The following is an 18,456-nucleotide window of genomic DNA, read 5'->3' as shown; positions in this document are numbered from 1 at the left end:
TGGCAACCCTGTGTGATGGATGCTTTGACACCTGGAGAGGATGGTGGGAACACAGGCTGTGGGATGCCAGGAGGCGTCCTTCACCTGGCCTGGGTTACAGGATGATTGGGAAAGATGCATGTTGAAGGGTCTGTGAAAGTCGCTCGTAACTATGAAAGGACATTGGCTTTGGAAGGCACTCCTCCTCAGGAGTGCAAGTGCAGTGCTGCTGCTTCATAGGGTTCCTCTACCCCACTCCTGGCTTCTACAGGATGGGGTTCACCTTGGAACCACTGATTCAGAGTAAGTGGCATGTCCTAGTGGGACTACAGACATACCTGACTGACCACTCATTGCTTTGTTCCTGGCTCAGGGATGCGATACAAAATGAAAGACAGGCCCTCTGCCCACCACCATCTGTAATACAGTTGTTTCCTTACCACCTCCCCTAAATTGCATGAAGCAGGGACTACCAGCTGTTCGCAACCACTGGGGATAGGAACTGGCCAGGGTGGGTTCAGCTGGAAACTGGAAAAACTGAAAGAAGGTAAGTGGGGAAGGCATATAATTGACAGCAGCAGAGCAGGACCTGGCCTGGATGCACCTGGGCCAGTGCAGGCAGAGGCAGGTAACTAGGGTGACCTAAAGTACCAGGAAGACCTGTGGGGAGGTGAGCTTTGAACTGAGACAATCAGAGTTACCCAGGTAAAGGAAGGGGCTTCCTTCCTAGGGATCAGTACATGCAGAGTGACTTGGCTGTTAGGTGGAATGCTGTCCAGAAAGGTCAGATCCTTGAGGGTTTGAATACCACTAAATGGTTGCTTGCAGAGGCAACTAGGTAGCCAAAGAAGGGTAGTTGTGGGACTTGTTTTAGTGGGACCGGGTTGCCTAACGGCTATATACCTCTCCTTTGACAAATCTAGGAAACTTCTCCAGAGTCATCTGGAGGCAACTCAACTAGCTGAGTGATGACAAGTAACTCTGGCCTCAGTTTCCTCATCTGTAAGGGTGAGGGCCCCACCTGGCTCCAGCCTGGAGAGGGAACAGGTGGTCATGCTTTTTTCCACGCAATCCCCATATGCTTAAAAATCTCTACAGAAAGTAAGGACTCGAAAAAGAATCCCAAAGTCAGGGGGTCAGGTCTCAGAGCGGCCTCAGTCTGACCCGCCAAAGTAAGTGAGCTGGCAGTGGCAAACAGGCTGGGGACCTCCAACATGCCCAGCTTCAGACTCTCATAGCCCGATGAAGCACGGTCCTCCCACTTCCCACCTTCCTCGAGCTCCTCAAGACCGTTCTACCTGTATGTCTCGCTGGTGGATCGACCTCTGTTTCCGACTTCATCCGCAGCCTCGGCCAATCAGGTTGAAGCGGGACGGGGCCAAAACACTCTCTCGTTGGACACTGCTCGTAGGGGGCGGGGCGAGGGCGGAGCGCACGTCAAAGCGGAAGTGGGTCGTCGCGCTGTTGATTTCGTAAGCCGCGGCTGCTGAGGAGGTTCCGCTGGCTGCTCTGTACGCGGCGAGTTACACCTGGTGCGGCCCACTTGGCTCCCACTGCGCCCGCAAACCGGGTCTCAACGCCAGCTGCGGCCGGGTAGCCATCTAAACATGGACTCCGCCGGCCAAGGTACGTGTGGGCCTCGCCTCGCCTGGTGGGCTCTGGGCCTCTCCGCCTGCGCCCTCCTACCCCGCTGTCCCTCTTCAGCTCCCAGGCGCCTGGCCTAGAAGCTGCTGCAAGCAGGCGTTCCGCCCCGGGCTGGGACTGCTCCGAGCACTGGTTACCCGGCGCCCTTGCGTCGCCCCTGAGTCTTGGGTTTCGTCACTACACCCCCGCCCAACGCTTGCCCGGCGGACCGCCCTCAGATCCTGCGCATGGCCCTTGGGGACACTCCATCCGGTCCTGGACGCTGGCCGAGGTGCCGAGCGGCGCCGGGGCGGGGGGAGGGGGAGGGGAGGCAACGCCGCCCTCGCGTTGGGCGCAGCGCCCCTTGGGTGGCAACACTGCTCGGAGCCCAGCCTACCTCGGAGTTGTCTCGAGGAGGACGGGTGCAGTGAGTCAGGGGCACACCCAGCATACCAGGCCTCTTTCCGGAACAGACATCCCAGACCAGTTTGAGGTGGCCGCGGCGGGTGTGGAGCGGGCCCAGAAGCTTGAGATTTTGAGGACGTGATAAAAGTCTGTCTTCCATCCTGGAGCTCTAGAGGGTGTGGTGATTAAAACTACATTGATGTAACTTTACTGGATAATTTCAGGATGTTCTTCTACTGTTTGACCTGTATGGGCATACTAATTAAACGTTAGAATTCGTTACATGCACTGGGTTCTGGTCATAAGAACGACAGAAAACACTTACTGAACACCTGCTATGTGCTAGACATCATACCAAGTCTGTTTCTGAGATCTTTTTCCATTTCAGAATAACCTGTTTAGATTGGTCCTTGTATTACCCCCGTTTTGCAGATGATTATACAGGCTGAACTGCGACTCACCCAGGTGAGGGGCTAGCCCCCAGTGTTGCCTACTGCACCAGTCAGTGCTTGTTCTCTGTAGGTCCTTTGGTAAGACACTTTCCTGTCTTGGTCTTCTGTAAGTCAGGGGGTCTTCCCCAGTGACTGGGCAGTGCCCAGCATAATTGGTGAGTGTATAGTTTCATCTGGGGGTGATTTCCGTAGGATCCAGTTTTAGATTTATAGGTAGACACTACCTGTCTGTGAGCGTTGGTTTTTAAAAATAGAAAAGTTGTAAAGACTTTAAAGTATTTAATGAATTTAAGAGTTAAGTAGGTTCAACATAGCAGATACAAGTGATGTAAGTAAAACCACATTGGTTGATCTGAGTTAAAAATTTGGGTCAATTGATTTAAAAGAAAACAAAACACGCTTAATTTAGTGAGCATCTCTAGAGCACCATAGAAGTGCCTGACTCCAGCTGTGTGGACATGTGAAGGGAATGACACAGCCAGCTAAATAGACCTTCTTTGCTTTTAAGTGCATTTTATTTTTAGCAGACTCTAGGATTTCTAAAGTAGATAGTCATATCTGCAATTTAAGACAATTTTATTTCTTTGCAACCTTTATGCCTTTTTATTTATATATTTACGTGGCCAAGCCAATTGACTTGTGTCTTAGTTCACCAACCAGGGACTGAACCCAGGCCCTCTGCAGTGAAAGCGGAGTCCTAACCACTAGACCACCAGAGAATTCCCTTTAGTTTACTTTTAAGTGTGCCAAATACCATACAGAGCTTGTTTGTTCACAGAATGTGCTGATCGAAAAGGAAGATGTTTTCAGTGTTGACTGTACGACATACTAAACGGTGGTCATGTGTTTGAATTGAGAAGAACTGATATAGACCTATTGTTCTTGTAAACCTCTGGTTCATACAGGAAAATGCATTTAATATGAAAAAAACATTTGATACAGGGATTGAACCTGATCTGGATGTAGCAAGGTATGTGAGGTAGTGTTCCCCCTGTGCCTTGCTGCAGCCTCCGTGCTGCGGGATGCGGGTTGAGGATGAATTAAACTGGTTTTGTTTTGGTGACTCCCCACAGGGCCTGGATGACTGTGTTTCTGTGTGTCAGCCTGTGCCCTGGCAGAGCAGCTGATTAGAAAATGATGCTGACTGTATTTACAGCTGTATTAAGTTCCTTCTCCTTTAAAAAAAAAAAAAAAAAAAGGAAGATCTGTTGGCTCCAGCTGCTTTGTTTGTAGCAAAGATTTTCTGCCCGTGAAGAGAGTATTCTACAGGAGGAGCCAGATTTAGGGAATGGCTGCCTTGTGCCAGCATTTCTGGAACCTGAAGAAGCAACTTACATGGTCTGAGATGTGGCTGCTTTTTGTTTGGTGGCCACAACCATCATTGTAGAACCTTTCAGAGAAAAGGCATTTTCTCCAAATCCTGTCTTGTCCCCCTCCCCAGGGGGAGGCGGAATCTCTGCCCACTTTATTCGTCTATGACTTCTTACTTGATGCACTCTGACCACATTTTGTCTCTGGCAGATATCAACCTGAATTCTCCTAACAAAGGTCTGCTCTCCGACTCTATGACGGATGTCCCTGTGGACACAGCGGTGGCTGCCCAGGCTCCTGCTGTCGAGGGTCTGACGGAGACCGAGGCCGAGGAGCTCAGGGCGGAGCTTGCAAAGGTGCTGTGTCTTGGCTATATGCTCGGGGTTGCTGTGCGGTCCTCTCTGCCTAAAAATGAGCTGGAGTGCTGACTGTGCTCCAGGGGAATTGCCCTGGGAACCCCACAGAATCTGTCCTCTGCAGCCTTGGCTTGTGTGTGTCTGGCACTTTGCAGGCTCTCTGTGAGGGGAGTATCCACATGGGCGGCTGCTCTGAGCACTCCATCTGCTGTGGGTTTCCCTTTTGGAATAAACATGACATTTTCAAGATCCCACAGATGTATCTGCCCCTGGATCTTCATTTTCCTTCTTTTTTCATGTGGTCTTTTCAAAGTGAGAGTTATTTAAGAAGAAATAGGAATTAAGAATAAAAGTCTCTGCATATAATTTTTATTCAAACCAACTGCCAAGAGTGTTTCTTTTTATGATGTGATAACAGAGCCTGATAGTGATTCACTTGAGATTCCAGAGTCTGGGGAAGTGCACTTGTCAGCATCAGTCAGGCGGGGGCTGGAGCACACTTGTCGCAGTTCTCTGCTTCATCTTGGGAGACAAGCCAATCCTGATAACATCCTGGGTCCAGGCTTGGGTCTGAGCAGAACTGGTCTTGTGAATGAACCTGGCCCCAGGACCAGATTTTAGAATGCAGAGGAAGCCACCCTTTCTGAATTGAGCAGAGGTTAAAGGAGAAACAGCAGGAAGTCCCAGGAAGCCTGTGTTTTGCCCTTTATTTCAGGACATACTGGTTTAGAGAATAAAACCACAATGTCTTTTTCAGAGGTGAATTGTGAAGTGGAGACGCTCTCATGTTAAAATGTCAGCCTGTGTGTCCACAGGCTGTTAAACCCATGTGCCCATGACACCATAAACAGAAAGTTAATGTCACCAAGTGTCACTGCTGGAGTGACTGGTAATAGTTTGGCCTTGGGTGATCCTTGACTTTGAATTGTTTCTTTCTTCAGTATTTTCTAAAGCAAAATCTAGTGATTAGCCAGATAGGGCTCTAAGCGGCTGTTAATGCCTTAATCCAAACAGTCACTTTTTAAAGAAAGGATGGTTTTTTAGAGTAGCTGTTCACGTAGAAGCTGAAACTATTGAGAATCTGAAGCAGAATGGCTCTAAAGGCTTCTTTTTGTCATCCACTCTTTAAGACATGAGAAAGTTCTTGTCTTTTTTGTCAAGATTTTTCCTGTTGTCCTCATACTACACTCATACTCATACTACACTAAGCAAAAAAGAATTTTCTTTGGACTTGTGTAAGTGGCTTTTGCCAAGGCTTGCAGCTGACCTTGGGAACACAGATGTCCTAAGGGTTGTTTCTTTGTCATGTGGGTCTCTGGCCATCCGTCTGTCAGCTCTGCTTCCTTCCCTCTGTGTATGGAATTCCCCCTGGGTGCAGATGCAGCTTGCCTGCCCACCTTTCCACCTTTTGTTACCTATGTCCAGACCTGGAGCCTAGACAGAAAGGGGCTGCTGTCTTTACATACCCAGTTCAGAACTCTGACAGACCTGGCTTGCCATCTGTGGGTAGACACTCAGCTGAGGGGGGCAGGACAGTTCTCCAGAGAAAGTTGAGGTGCTGGTACCAAATACAAACAGAAGCGATGGCCGCTGTAGACTATTCCTAAGTCAAGTTATGTTTCTGTAAATGGAGAATTCTCATGTGATTCTGAGAAACCCTCTTTGTAGTATGCATAAGGATGTCAGTCACTTCCTGCCCTAGTGGTGGTTGAAGCCTGGTAACTGCATGCTTTTGCAGGTGGAAGAGGAAATTGTCACTCTGCGCCAGGTGCTGGCAGCCAAGGAGAGGCACTGTGGTGAGCTGAAGAGGAAGCTGGGCCTTTCCACCTTGGAGGGCCTGAAGCAAAACCTGTCCAGGAGTTGGCATGACATGCAGGTCTCCAATGCGTGAGTGTCCACCTGCTTGAGGGGGCCTTGAGTCCTGGGGATAAGGTGTGCCCCCTGGAAGCTGCCCTCTCAGGGCACTGAATCCTTGGCAGCAAACAAATCTGAATTTGGTTTACTCAAGAGTTTAGAGTCTGCACATATGGTTTTAAAAGGTGGTGAACATGCTAGTTGTCCCAGCAGAAATTGACAAGAGTATGTTGCAGGGTCTAAATTGGAGAGAATACCAATTAGGTGCTTAATGAGACTGGCTTTCCAGTGGTCCCCATAGGTCAGTGTCTGCTGAAGTGGGCATGAGTCCTTGTGAGTGTGACATGATCACGGCCCCAGAACCTCTGACCCAGCTCTGGATTTGGGGAGTGCAGACGTGTGGCTCCTCTGAAACATATTCTCCAAGGAGGTGGGGTGGGGTGGGTGGGAAATGTTTCACATTGTCTGAGAAGCTGTGTCCCACTGAAAGACCAAATCGAATTTCATAAATCTCACTTATGAAAAACCCAGTTCTCTGTCTTAGAAACTTGTAGGCTTTAAACCCAAAAGGTGGCTGTCAAGAGTTGTTTTTGGGGCCGTGGCAGTGCCCTTCATGCTCCTCACAGCTGTTTCCTGAGAGACAACTTCTGCTGAGTGGGCAGGCCTGCCTTCGGCCTCAGGAGGGCTAGCCAGGCCTGTCCATGCCTCCCTGGCCTCACCCGGCCCGCTGACCAGGTCCTGAGCAGAATCAGGCTGGAGAGCCAGTCTTCCTGCCCCCTGGTCCTTCTGTTTTCCTTGGAATTTCATCTGCAGTTTGAAACCTGCGTTGAAGTAGTTTTTCTAAATAATTTACCACAGACTTTCTGTTTTTAGCTACATGAAAACTTCTGAGAAACTCGGAGAGTGGAATGAGAAAGTGACCCAGTCAGACCTGTGAGTGCCTCCTCCCCTCCTGACACGGCTTTCAGGGATAGGAAGGCCGAGCACACTCAGTTCAGCTTACTAGCTGTGGTGTGTCTTGGCTGTTTTATTTTTCATATAATTTTATTCTTCTCAAACATAAAATATCCTTTTAAACTCTACTGGAGAAAAGTGCAGGCGCAGAAGCAAGTTCACTCCCAGATGGCGCTGGGAACCCCCTCCTGACATGTGTCCCTTGGATAAGAGCCCAGAGCGGGGGTCAGTCTGGTGACGGATTGGTGGTGCTCCCCTCCTGCAGACCTGGCTCCAGCTGTGGTACTCTGGGGCTTCACCTGCACTGAGGGGTGGCTCTGGAGTCAGCACAGCATGGGCTGTGTGGGTCAGATCTTTAAGTAGGTCCTTTGGCCTGAGAGGCAAGCACAGAAACACAAAGAAGCAGGGCATGGAACCTTCATGGTGGCTCTGTCTGTCAGAGCTTAGGCTCAGAAGGACTCCTGGCATTTTACCTGAGATCCGTGAAATAGATAATGGCGCTTCATTTGTACTCTAGTCTGATTATATCCTTTGAACTGGGTGGTGCAGTGTTTTAAAATCGTTTTCTGGGATGTCTTGCTTAGAAGGAAGAACTGTGGTTGCCAGAAGGCATGGGCAGAAAGCCCTTCTGCATTGGGCTGAAAGGAAACAGTTGCAACCCAGCTTGTCTTGGAGGTGTCTAGAAGCCCAGGTTGGCCGGCTCCCCATGGAGCCTTTGCAGCCTAGGCTCGTGAGGGCAGCCGGGCACCAGGTGGGTCTGGCAGTTGGAGTTCCCATGCTGTGGCTTGGTAGGGTGGCCCCTGGCTAGAGGCAGGCTCATGGTGCTGACCGAGGCTGAGAATCGTTTTGGGAGGTCTTGGTGCTGTTCTGGAAAGCCAGCTGCTGGGGCACTGCTTCCTCAGATCACAGTTCTGACTCCTCTGAAGGAACTCCATGGCTCTGGGCCTGTAAGTGTGCCTGGCAAGATGGGCTCTTTTCACGTGCTTCGTCAGGCAGTGAGGTCTGAGCCCCAGATCTGTTGGGAGAGTTGTCAGGCCTGGAGAAGTCTCTGCAGTGACAGCACAGGAGGGGGACAGCATGAGACAGCTGTTCTGCAGTCTCGAGGTGCCTGGCTTGTGGCTGCAGGAGGCCATTACCAGGGTTCCTTGCCCACAGCCTCTGGAGGGGATGGTGTGGCTTGAGCTAGCACCCTGTCTTCCCTAATTCTTGTGGTTGTGGATCCCTTTTAGTGAATGGAGCGTGGCCAGGAAGGGAGGAAGTGAGGTGTCTGCAGCCTGAGTGCTTGGCTCTGGTATAGCGATGCGGTAGTGAGTAGGTTGATGCCACTTGGGGTTTCAACCCAGCTGTTGATTCAGCAGCCATGCTTTATTGGTCATGAAACCATCACCTCATGGGATCCTTTCTTAGGTAGATCAAATTAAAATCATGCTTAGAGTGAAAATCAATGAATTGCAGTCACTCATTGGCATATTAACCTATTTGGTTGCAGGTGACAGAAGGTACAGCTAAAGATAGTGTCAGCTTAGGAGGGGTAGGCCTCATCTGGTGAGAAACCACCACTCTAGGCTGCCTGCCTGGTGCTCTGACCAGCACTCCCAGCCTGTGTCACCCTTCTACCCTCCCCACAGCGAATTTGTTCTCAAGCAGCTCCTCTGTGGTCAAGGGGGCCTGGTGAGGCAGGACCGTATCTTCCCATCCTTGTAGCCCAACAACAAGGTGGCCCAGTATGGGAGTCATTGGGCTTTCACTGGGGTCAGGGAGCTCACCTCTGGCCAGTCTGGGATCATGTGCCCCCACTAGTGGGAGGTGGGGACAGACCCCCCCAAGGGAGGATCCCGGAGAAGGAGCATCCCGCTGGTACCTCCCTCTCACCGACAGTCAAGCAGCATGGCATAGCCTGGTGCTCTCAAGCACAGGTTGGGCTGAGTTATTGGACGCAGACACATCCTGGCCTCTGCACCACATCCGTCCCAGCGGGGTGCTGCCCCGCAGAGTAGCCCGGAGTGGCCCTTGTGCCTGAGCACCCTTGAGTCGCCCTCTGGACGCTCCACTTCTGTTGCCATGTCTTGCGAGACGCCAAGACAGGCCATGGTTTAGGGGGCAGCTCTGGGTGAAGGCACCATCGGGTTGGGGCACCAGAGGGAACTGCCGGACAGTCCATTTGGAAACCCTCTGAGAGGAGGGTGTGGACTGTGGGTTTTAGTGTGAATCAGCTGCAGCCTAGAACAGACCTGTTCCTCCGCTGAGGGGAGCTTGTCCAGGGCCCAGTTGTCCAGATCCTTGGGTCACTGGGCAGGCTGGTTGGATGTTGAGTTCCTGTTCATTTTAATTCTGAGATTGTGTCAGACTGTCACTGGGGGAGGAATTTTTGGGTGTCAGATTTTTTAAGGCCTAGAGTGAGAATTAGACATCTTATTATTATTGAATTTAAAAAACCCAGAAGCACAGTCTTTAGCAAGGATTTTGGAACTTGTTTTCTACCCCCTGTTAACAGTATGTTCAAGAATTACTGATCTTCCTGGAAATTAAGATAAACTCTACACCTTAGTGACTTCAAGGTATTTCCAGACTTGCTGGGAAGCAGCTCATGCTTTGAGGCCCAGGCCCCGCTGTGCTGTGAGGGGCCACTGCCCAGAGGAGGCCCTCCAGGGTGCTTGGACCAGGCCATCCCCACAGGATGAGGAGTGCAGGGGTTGAGGCACAAGGCCAGCCTGAGGGATGTGAGCAGCAGGTGCTCATACAGAGGCTCTTGCAGGCAACGGTTTGGGGTAGATGCGGAAGGGGGCCAAGAGCCCCCAGCCAGTGCCATCCAAGCCCACCCCTGTGACTCCAGGAGGGCTGGAGTTGGTGGGCACCTCTGCCATGTTGAGCTCTCTTTTCCTTGGGGTGCCAAGTTGGCTCGGCAGGAGCCTCTGGGTTTAGGCTGCTGTGTCTTCTGTTTGTGGTGGGGGCTGGCGGCTCAGAATTGGCCCAGGGGTGTCCATTTCGTCCCTGTGGCCCAGGTACCTCACTGGTGCCTGTCCCATTGCTATTGAGGTCACAAGCCATCTTGTGGGTGGGTGGGGCAGGAGATCTCCACGGGGTGCCAAGACCACCTCCTTGAGCCAGAACAGTGGCATGAGGTGGAGATAGGTCTCCCCGTTCTCAAAGGACATGGTAGACATAGAACAGGAGGGCTGGAGGGGCTGCTTGGGGTCTGAAGGCCGGCTGGGCACCGCCCGTTTGAGCTGCCAGGCTCAAACCCTGTGGGTGCAGTCGAGCTGTTATGTCCTTGGAGGACTGCCTTGGATAAGAAGAGAAAAGAGAAGCCATGTGAGGCCCCTAGGGGCTTGTGTGCCTGGGCTCTGTGGGCTTGTTTGCTATGGAAGTCGGGGAGGTGGGGAAATGAGTTTCCACAGAGGGAGGAGGAAAGCCTGCGTTATAGGAAGAACAGAAGACAGGGTTATTGCAGGGTGGGGGCAGTCATGACCTGGCAGTGCTGCTCTGTCTGTATGCAAGTCCCCTCCCTGGGGGCCCGGGTTATTGGCCCAACCGCCCCCTCTCTTCTCTGATCGCCTTGTCCCTGGCATATGGGCTGTGGCTGCACCTTCTGTGTGGTTCATTTAACCACTGTTTCTCCCTCCAGCTACAAGAAAACCCAGGAAACCCTGTCTCAGGCGGGACAGAAGACCTCGGCGGCCCTGTCCACCATGGGCTCTGCCATCAGCCGGAAGCTTGGGGACATGAGGTGAGACTCGCTGGTCCGACACCTCTGCCCTGAGACCTGGGCCGAGCAGGTGGGGTTTTAGGGTGTTTAGATCCATTGGAGGGTCTGGTCTGCAGGAAGCCTGCCAGAGTGGGCAGATGCACTTACCTCAGGTGCTTCTCAGCACCCACAGGTGTGGCCATACCAGCCCCAGACCGGTTGGTTCACAAACCTGCCTCTACTGGTTGCCTCTTTGTTATTCCTTTTCCTTGTGGTGAGGTGTGGGAGGTCCCTGTGCCCATGGGTGACTGTACTTGGGGTTGGTGAAGGCTGTGGTTCTTGTTGACGTTCCATGGAGGACAGATGATTCTGGCCTGGGGGCAGTGGCAGCCTGGACAAATCATGGACAAGCGTGGTGTGTTTGCCTGGCTTGCTCTTGAGAGCGTGTGGCTGCACACTAGGGCCCCCAACCAAGCAGTCTGCCTTGGAATTGGATAAGACCATGGGGGCTGCCTGAGTGCCTCTGAAGCAGGCCAGGGGAACTGGGGGCCAGCACACAGCAGTGCCTGCCCCAGCCTGATGGCCATGACACTCCCACACCAGACTCCACCCTGAGTTTCCTGCTCTGGGCTCTGCTGCTGCCCCTCAGGCCTTCCTCTGGGTTGTTGGGGTGAATCAGTGAGAGCAGCGGGCATCATGGGTCAGCCCCCTCGCCAGAACCTTGGACTTGGCCCTGGGTTCTGCTGCCAGCCGTGCCCTGTCCCCTCATAGCTGATAATCCTATGGGGTTGCTGTGGGCCTGGCCTGGGGTTGCTGTGGGCCTGGCCTGCTGAACTTGGTGTTGAGGGTCCACCCAGTCCTGACCCTTCACTTCTCACCCTTCCTGCCTGCTTAGAGTAGGCATTTCCCCACCTCATGGCCTGAGGTTGCCTCCTGGGCCTCAAGGTGGGAGCCCTGCCCTGGCCACTGGGCCACAGGCACTCACCAGCCCGGGACCCACCCAGTTGTGCAGAGGACAGCTGGTGCCCAGAGCCATGATTACCTTTTGTTCTTAATTGTTTGATATCATTATACCTTTTCACTCCCTCACCCCCAGCTTTTTATTTTGAAAAAATTTAAACCTTTGGAGAAGCTGAACAGTCAGTAGGCAGTCCATGCCTCAGGGGTGCTCCCCCTGCACTAGGGGTCCTTGCAGACTGCCCTCAGATGCAAGTTTGGCCCATGGTGACTGTGACTCGGACACAAGAGGGACCCCCAAGCGGGGCTCTGCACAGTGGCCAGGAGGGCCTGTGGCCATCACTCCCCTAGGCTTCGCACTGCTCAACATGTCCTCCTGGACGAGTCTCACTTGGTGGTGGGTGGGATGCCCGTTGTGGCCACCTGAGCTGGGCAGAGGAATGCCTGGCAGTGAGCTGGTCACATGCCCCTCGTGGCCTGGCCTCGTTCCCGGGGGGCCAGGCTGATGATAGAGCACCTGAAGCAGGTGACAGGTCTGCTTCGTGCTCTTCTAGGAATGTTACTCTGACTTTCGGTGTCATGCCTTTGTGTTCAGTATTCTCACTGTCGCATGTGTTCAGAGCATCCTAGGTGGAAGTCAGGCGAGAGGGTAGAACTGCTTGGGCAGGCGAGCCGGCTGGGCAGTTCTCACACACGTGGCTTCGTTCTGGGAGGACAGAGCTCAGTGTGCCCCATTCTGCTCAGAACCCAGGGTGGCCATGTTGTGGCTGGTGCTATGCCCACCGTATGTGAGCCCTGCTAGTGGAGGAACCAGCCCCTGGTCACGGTTCCTGTTGGCTGGCGTCTCATCCTGAGGCCCCATGTGCCTGCTGCTGCCTTTGCTCTTGAATCCCAGTGCTGATGCAAACTGAGTCTGAGGGGCCTATCCGTGTGTCCCTGTTGCCTTACCATGTGGTCTTGGGTGGCTTGAGGTCGAGGCCCATTAATCTCTGTGGTTTGGAGCTTGAAGCTGACAAAGTTCTCCACTTCTTGACACACAGAACCAGGCCCAGGGGGTTTCCTTCGCAAGTTGAGGGTCAGGTGCTGCTCTGTCCTTCAGGACAGCAGTCCCCCGGGTGTCTAGAGGGGCCCGTCCAGGAGCAGCCCAGTCGAGGGGCTTGCTGCATCTCCAGGGGCAGGGAAATGGATTAGTGCCAGAGGCCCAGTTAAGAGTGAGGTCGGGCCTCCATCCGGCTGGGTGACCTTTGATAGGACACGCACCTCTTCTCACTATGAGGCTTGTTCTCCCGCCGAGCGGAGTAGGTCCTGCCGCCCAGCAGAGCACAACAGATGCCTCAGGCCATGTGACTGTCACTTCTGAAACGATCTTCATGTTGGGGTGGCCACCAAGGGGGAGGGGGGGAGCCGTGGCCCCTTCCTCCCCAACCCCAGCAGATGCCCTTGGATATGTTCTGGTTTTTTGGTCATCTTCTGTTATCCGTGGTGATGGAGCCAAAGCGTGAAGTGCTTGGGGGTGTTGCAGGCCCTGTCGAGGTGCGGGGGGGCACACTGGCCCAGCTGGAGTGTAGGCTGATGGGGTCCTGGGTCCTGGGTCAGGTACGGACCCTGGGGGCAGAGAAGCGCCTCACGTCCTTGCTCTGCTTGTTTCTCAGGGTTCCTTCTCTCCAGCCTGTGGTAGAGTCAGTCTCAAAGGTCCCTCATGTAACTGTGTGAGGGAGAGTGGGGCAGAGGCCGGACAGGGACACATGTCCTCCCCCGGTGGGGTAGTCTCGAACACAGGGCCGGGGTGGGACCGGATGCCCCTCCTAATGCTGCCTCTCTTCTCTCTTCCTGCTGCTGCCCCTCAGGGCTCGGCCCTTCTCACACTCCTTTAGGTAAGACTGACACTGGATGCGCCGGGCCGGGCTATCTATGCTTCAGGGCTGGGAGGCTCTGGCCAGCCCTAGGGGGCTGTGTGGATGGTGGGGGCAGCACAGCAAGGCAGTCACCAGTGGCGAGACGGGTACAGGGCTCCTCCCCTGGTTATGTGGCTGTCTGGGCACTGTTGCTGCCCACTCTTAACTTGGCCTCACAGAGTAGCCATTGGCCCACCCTGACTCTTCCTGGGAGAGGCTGTGCTGGCCCTTGAGCCATTGTGTCCCCGTGTCCTCTTCCCCTAGGAGTGGTCCTGCCTTTGACAGGGATCTGGTCTCCTTTCTGCGCTTGGGTGCCTGGGCCCCGGTCAGACAGCCTCCTGAGTGTCCTTTAGCTCATGTTAATCAAACTGCTCCTCCTGCTTGGAGGCCAAGAACTCCAGAACAGTCGTGACTTTTGATATTCATACTTGTCCTGCTTGTTTTTCTGGGACTTGCTGTGAAATCAAATGGGATGCTCTTTGCACCAGAAACGTTTTTAATGCCTAGGCTGAGGGCATCTTAATAACCCTGTCCTGGTGCCTTCCCCCTACAGTGCCACACTTCTGGGGCCATGCACCAGGGTCAGTTTTCCTGGTTGGAGGTGGGTGCTTGTGAGGCTTCTCTGTTCTTCCCTGGTACATGGGGTGGGGCTCAGCTTCCTGCATGGGGAGCTGGTCCTATCCTTGCCTTAACTCTTCCTTCTCTGCTCCTCCCATGCTTCCAAGCAGCAGCCACTCCATCCGCCACTCCATAAGTATGCCAGCCATGAGGTAATGTGCTCCTGTGCCCCATAGCTGCCTGAGCCTGCCGGGACCCCACTGGGAGGCCGGTGGGAGGGGGTGGCTCTGGCTGGTTCATTGCACATCCCCCACACCCCTGACCAGGAACCACCTTCCCCTATCAGTCTCTGGCTCAGATTTGGGAGACACCCCTTCTAGGCCGCAGAGCTGGTGGGGGTGAGGCCCAAACTGGGCTCTACCTAGGATTCTCCAGGGCTGCCCTCAGGTTGGGCTGGAAGGGGCAGGGAGGCTTGCACACACCAGCACCCAGGAGGCTGCCAGGGGTCTCCAAGCTTTTTACAGAGACTGTTTATCTTGAGAACAGCCAGAGCCATGGCCTGTTCCTCCTTGAAGCCCCCACCCATGCTCTCTCCTGCTCTGTAGTGCAGCCTGAGTCCCCACAGAGCTGTCGTCGTCCCAGAAGAATCTGCTCCAGCTGCTACCTCCCCTCCTTGAGCATGCCTGGGGGTCACTAACAGGCTGCCTCTGGTGGCCTGGGCACAGGGAAGGGGTAGGGCGGGGAACCTGGGCCTGGCCTGCTTTCTTCTCTGCCTCATCACTCTCTGCTCTTAGAATGAGCCTTAGTTTTCCTCTTGCTCAACTTCTGTGAGAGATCTGTGTGAAGAACACATGGAACTTTCAGTAACCCCAGGATGTGTGCATTTAGGGGGCAGTGGAATCACGTGCCCAGCATCCCCTTCTGTCCAGTCGAGGGTTCTGTGGTTCGCCCACGTGAAGTCTGGATCTCACCAGCTGCTGGCATGCAGATCCTCTGTCCTGCAGTTGGTGGGTGTGGCTGGTCTCAGTTCTGTCCTAGGGGAGCCCTAGTTCTGTCCTAGGGGAGCCTCTGGAACGTGTGTGCCCCCTCTCTTCCTTTTGGCTTGTCATGTTTTTACAGTGAGACCTGGGGATCTCTCTAGGGTCTTTCCAAAGGATGACCCAAACCCCAAGGCCCTTCACATTTAGGAGGGCACACAACCACATGTTCCTTACAGTACTGACATCTTTTTCTCTCTTTAAAGGAATTCTGCTACCTTCAAGTCGTTTGAGGACCGAGTTGGGACCATCAAGGTAACTGGCCTGGACCTGGGCTACCCAGTATGCTGGCTCACGGCCTGTCACTAGTCACGTGGGTTCACGTGCAGTCACAGGAACTGATACTGAGAGCCCTTGTACCCTGTGCGGTCTCCTGTGGTGACATCCAGCAGTGTCACAACCAGGAGAGAACGCTGTTGCAGTCATGACAGGGCACAGTTCATCCCCACGGAGACCACAGCCTGCCTTCCCCTGCCCTACTCTGGGCAACCCCTAATCTGCTCTCCATTTCTGTCGTCTTGAGAAAGTCATACAGTACATGACTGCGTGCATCAGTGTGCAGACTTTGGGGCCTTGCTCTTTCTACTCTGATTCCTCATGTATCAGAGGAATCATATGCATGAATTACATACATTCCCATAGAGATTGACTCTTTGAACTCTTAGGAGGGACATAGGTAGGATCTGTCATGTATGTGCCCTGTCTCATGCTTTTCTCTCTTGGTCTTTCCCTATCTGTAGTCTAAAGTTGTCGGTGGCAGAGAGAATGGTGGTGACAACCTTCCCTCCCCAACAGGGAGTGGTGACAGACCGTTGCCCGATCACATACCTTTCTAAGACTGTAGCGACTTTGCCTGGCCACGGAATAAGCACACCCTCATCGCCACAACTGCAACTTCGAGTGGTGTGTGTGGAGGACAATTATGCCATCCCCGTGGAGACGTGGTCGCATGGGTCAGAGAACACGCCTTGTCCACAGATGCCTACCCCTGTGTCAGATCAGCAGATCATTTCACCATCCTGCCTTAGGGCAGGGAGTGGGCAGGGTGGTGGATACCAGGGTGACTGAGCCAAAGCCAGGCTTCTGTTGGAAATCTCTTAGTTGGTCAGCATGTTTAAAGGGGGGGATGTGGTAAGTGTAAAATGCGCTGTTTTCCAAAAGTCTTTCCGTAAGTCACAGAAGGACGAGTCATCCAGAAAGCCCTGCCTGATCTGCAGTTTAATTTCAAAATGCTAAACAGGAAAACTATCCATTTTCTGAGACCTAGAAAGAAGCTGATTATCAGCTGCTGCCTAATTGTTACACTAACAATCTAGCTTTAACAAAAGCAAATTCTTTATTTTCTATACATGCAGTGGGTTTTTCAAAAAGTAAAACTAAGCGAAGCAGCTTTAGCCTCATAGTTAGAAAGTATTTCTTTGGACTCAAGCTGAAATGCACGCCTTACATCGCCTTATGCTTTGTTTATAATGTTTTTATATACAAACGAGGATTCTTCAGTGGGTTTTGAGCATTATGTAAAACCCTGCATCCATCCAAGGGGCAGCACGGCTGTGCCAGTGCTGTGTTTTATTTCGTGAGTGCACTCCATCCCTGTGTAGAAACTGGCTTCTCTCCTCTTGGTGACCACAGCAGCATCTGCTGGCCAGTGGGGATGGAGGCAGGAGAAAGACCAGCCCCTCCATGGAGGGCCGGCGTTGCCCTTGCTCAAACCAGCCTTGGCTGGCTCCTCCCCGGTCAGCGGCTGCAGCCTGTGGGTATACCACATGCTGGGGCCGGCAAGCAGCAGGCAGACCCTGCAGGTAGGTCAGGGCTGGGGCTTCGGGTCAGCTGGGACTCTGCTGTTGCCTTTTCTCAGGAGCTACAAAGATCTTTTTCTCCTCTGATGCTGCCACAGCCCAGCAGCCTCACCCCTGGCCCCATGTCTGGTGCATCTGGAGGGGCAGCTCTGTGCCTTACAGGCTCTTGGTGGGCAGAGACCTCGACTGCCTGTGTGTGCTTTTGAGGGGGAGGAGCCATCAGCTTAGTGTCCTCTCTGCTGGACTGTGATGTGCTGCCTGGTATCTGCATGTGCTGGTCACTTCAGACACTTGGGGGGTAGGGGAGCTGCAGTCCACGCTGTGCCTTGGGAGGAATGCTGCTCCATGCTCTTTCCCTGGTGGTGGAGTCTCAGATTGGGTGTGTTGGGAAGGCAGGATGCAGGGATAATGATTGCATCCTGGGTTTCTCTTTTCCATAAAGTAAATAATGGTGATTTGTCAATAAAGCATTTCTTTGGGGGAAAACGGACTTCAGCTCATGTGATGTTTCTTACTTGAAGGTGGCGAAAGAGTGGCCAGGTAACCGACCAGATCCCTGTTGTCAGGAGCCTGCACTTTGGGGAGAGGCAGGCAGGAGACAGAGGGTCTCAAATGCAAATTTCATATCTTCAGTGCCATGATAGAGTGTGTTGACAAAGCTGGGGAGTCTCTGGGGAAGGGCTATGGAGGATGGGGAGGAGCCAGCCAAGCTACAGTGAGTCCATGCCAAGCTTCCAGAGTCATGCAGGTGGGCACTGCAGCAAGAGGGTGGCAGGCCAGCCAGCATTCACACACTGAAGGGCTTGGGCCTGAACTCCTGAGGTTGTCCACTTGCAGCTGTAACCGCCGTGGTGTTTCAGGAAGGGCACATGCATCCTCGACAGGTTGGATACCAGGCCGGCTCAAACCCGTTCCCTGCCCAGACCCCACCCATCTTCCAATAACTCTTCACCCTCCTAGTGCTTTCTTCATGCAGAAACAAGCACATGTGAATATGTATTCTCATTCTCTTGCCATTCTTAACACTTCCTGTGTTCTGCTTTTCCTTCTTAATGCTGTGCCCTGGAGTGCTGGCTGCACCTCCCCAAAACTTCTGGGAGAGCCTCCATCTGCACTGCCTTAGTGCACCGTGCAATGCCCCCCTTCTTGGATGTGCCCAGTGGGAAATCCTTTTACTGAGAGCACTGGACCTCCCTTGGGTCAGAGAGCATGACTTGCCCCAGATACAAAGGCAGGGAAAGTGAATGACTTCAAATTGCATGTGAATTGTATGTGACAGACCAGCACTCCACACCACACAGCATGACGTGTGAGGTGTGAAGCTGCGCCAAGTGGAGAAAGCATCTTCCTCCATTGCCTGTGGTCAGCATTTACCCTCTCTGATGATGAAATGGGTTCCAAGTGGTCTTCATTTATTTAGTATTTAAATGTCTTGTGGGTAAGAGTTTGCTAAGCCTTGTGGGGGACAAGGACGACCCTGACATGGACCTAGCCCTCAGGTGGCTCCCCTAAGTAATTGACCCATGAGATGAGCTTTGAGAGCTTGAAGGGTTGTAGCAAGTGGTGGGGCTGGCGTTGGAGGGCAGCTGTG

General features: G+C 53.2%; 1 protein-coding gene across 6 annotated transcripts; it reads left to right on the top strand.

Moving 5' to 3' along the window:
• The first annotated feature begins 89 nt into the window (after window positions 1-89).
• On the top strand, window positions 90-17,355 carry TPD52L2 (TPD52 like 2). 6 transcript variants are annotated; one of them, XM_061436841.1, is made up of 10 exons: window positions 90-1,605; window positions 1,684-1,894; window positions 3,981-4,126; window positions 5,865-6,013; window positions 6,854-6,913; window positions 10,560-10,661; window positions 13,424-13,450; window positions 14,200-14,241; window positions 15,273-15,321; window positions 15,807-17,355. In XM_061436841.1, the coding sequence occupies exons 3-10, from the start codon at window positions 4,025-4,027 to the stop codon at window positions 15,900-15,902; spliced, it is 627 nt and encodes a 208-aa protein (XP_061292825.1). In that variant the 5' UTR covers window positions 90-1,605; window positions 1,684-1,894; window positions 3,981-4,024; the 3' UTR covers window positions 15,903-17,355. The 6 variants fall into 6 exon arrangements, with proteins under 6 accessions (XP_061292825.1, XP_061292823.1, XP_061292824.1 ...); XM_061436839.1 differs by lacking the exon at window positions 1,684-1,894; XM_061436842.1 differs by lacking the exons at window positions 90-1,605; window positions 1,684-1,894 and adding an exon at window positions 1,927-2,183.
• Window positions 17,356-18,456: the final 1,101 nt, after the last annotated feature.

The sequence above is a fragment of the Bos javanicus genome, chromosome 13 (genome assembly GCF_032452875.1).
Source record: "Bos javanicus breed banteng chromosome 13, ARS-OSU_banteng_1.0, whole genome shotgun sequence".
Lineage (NCBI taxonomy): Eukaryota > Metazoa > Chordata > Mammalia > Artiodactyla > Bovidae > Bos > Bos javanicus.
Note: the sequence above shows the minus strand (reverse complement) of the source record. Positions and strands in the feature narration are given on the sequence as shown.

What these genes read in the sequence shown, in the direction of transcription:
- TPD52L2 (XM_061436839.1), top strand. An exon ending in CCCTTCTCACACTCCTTTAG is followed by an intron (nt 13,451 to 14,199) that starts GTAAGACTGACA and finishes GCTTCCAAGCAG; the next exon opens with CAGCCACTCCATCCGCCACT. An exon ending in ATAAGTATGCCAGCCATGAG is followed by an intron (nt 14,242 to 15,272) that starts GTAATGTGCTCC and finishes CTCTCTTTAAAG; the next exon opens with GAATTCTGCTACCTTCAAGT.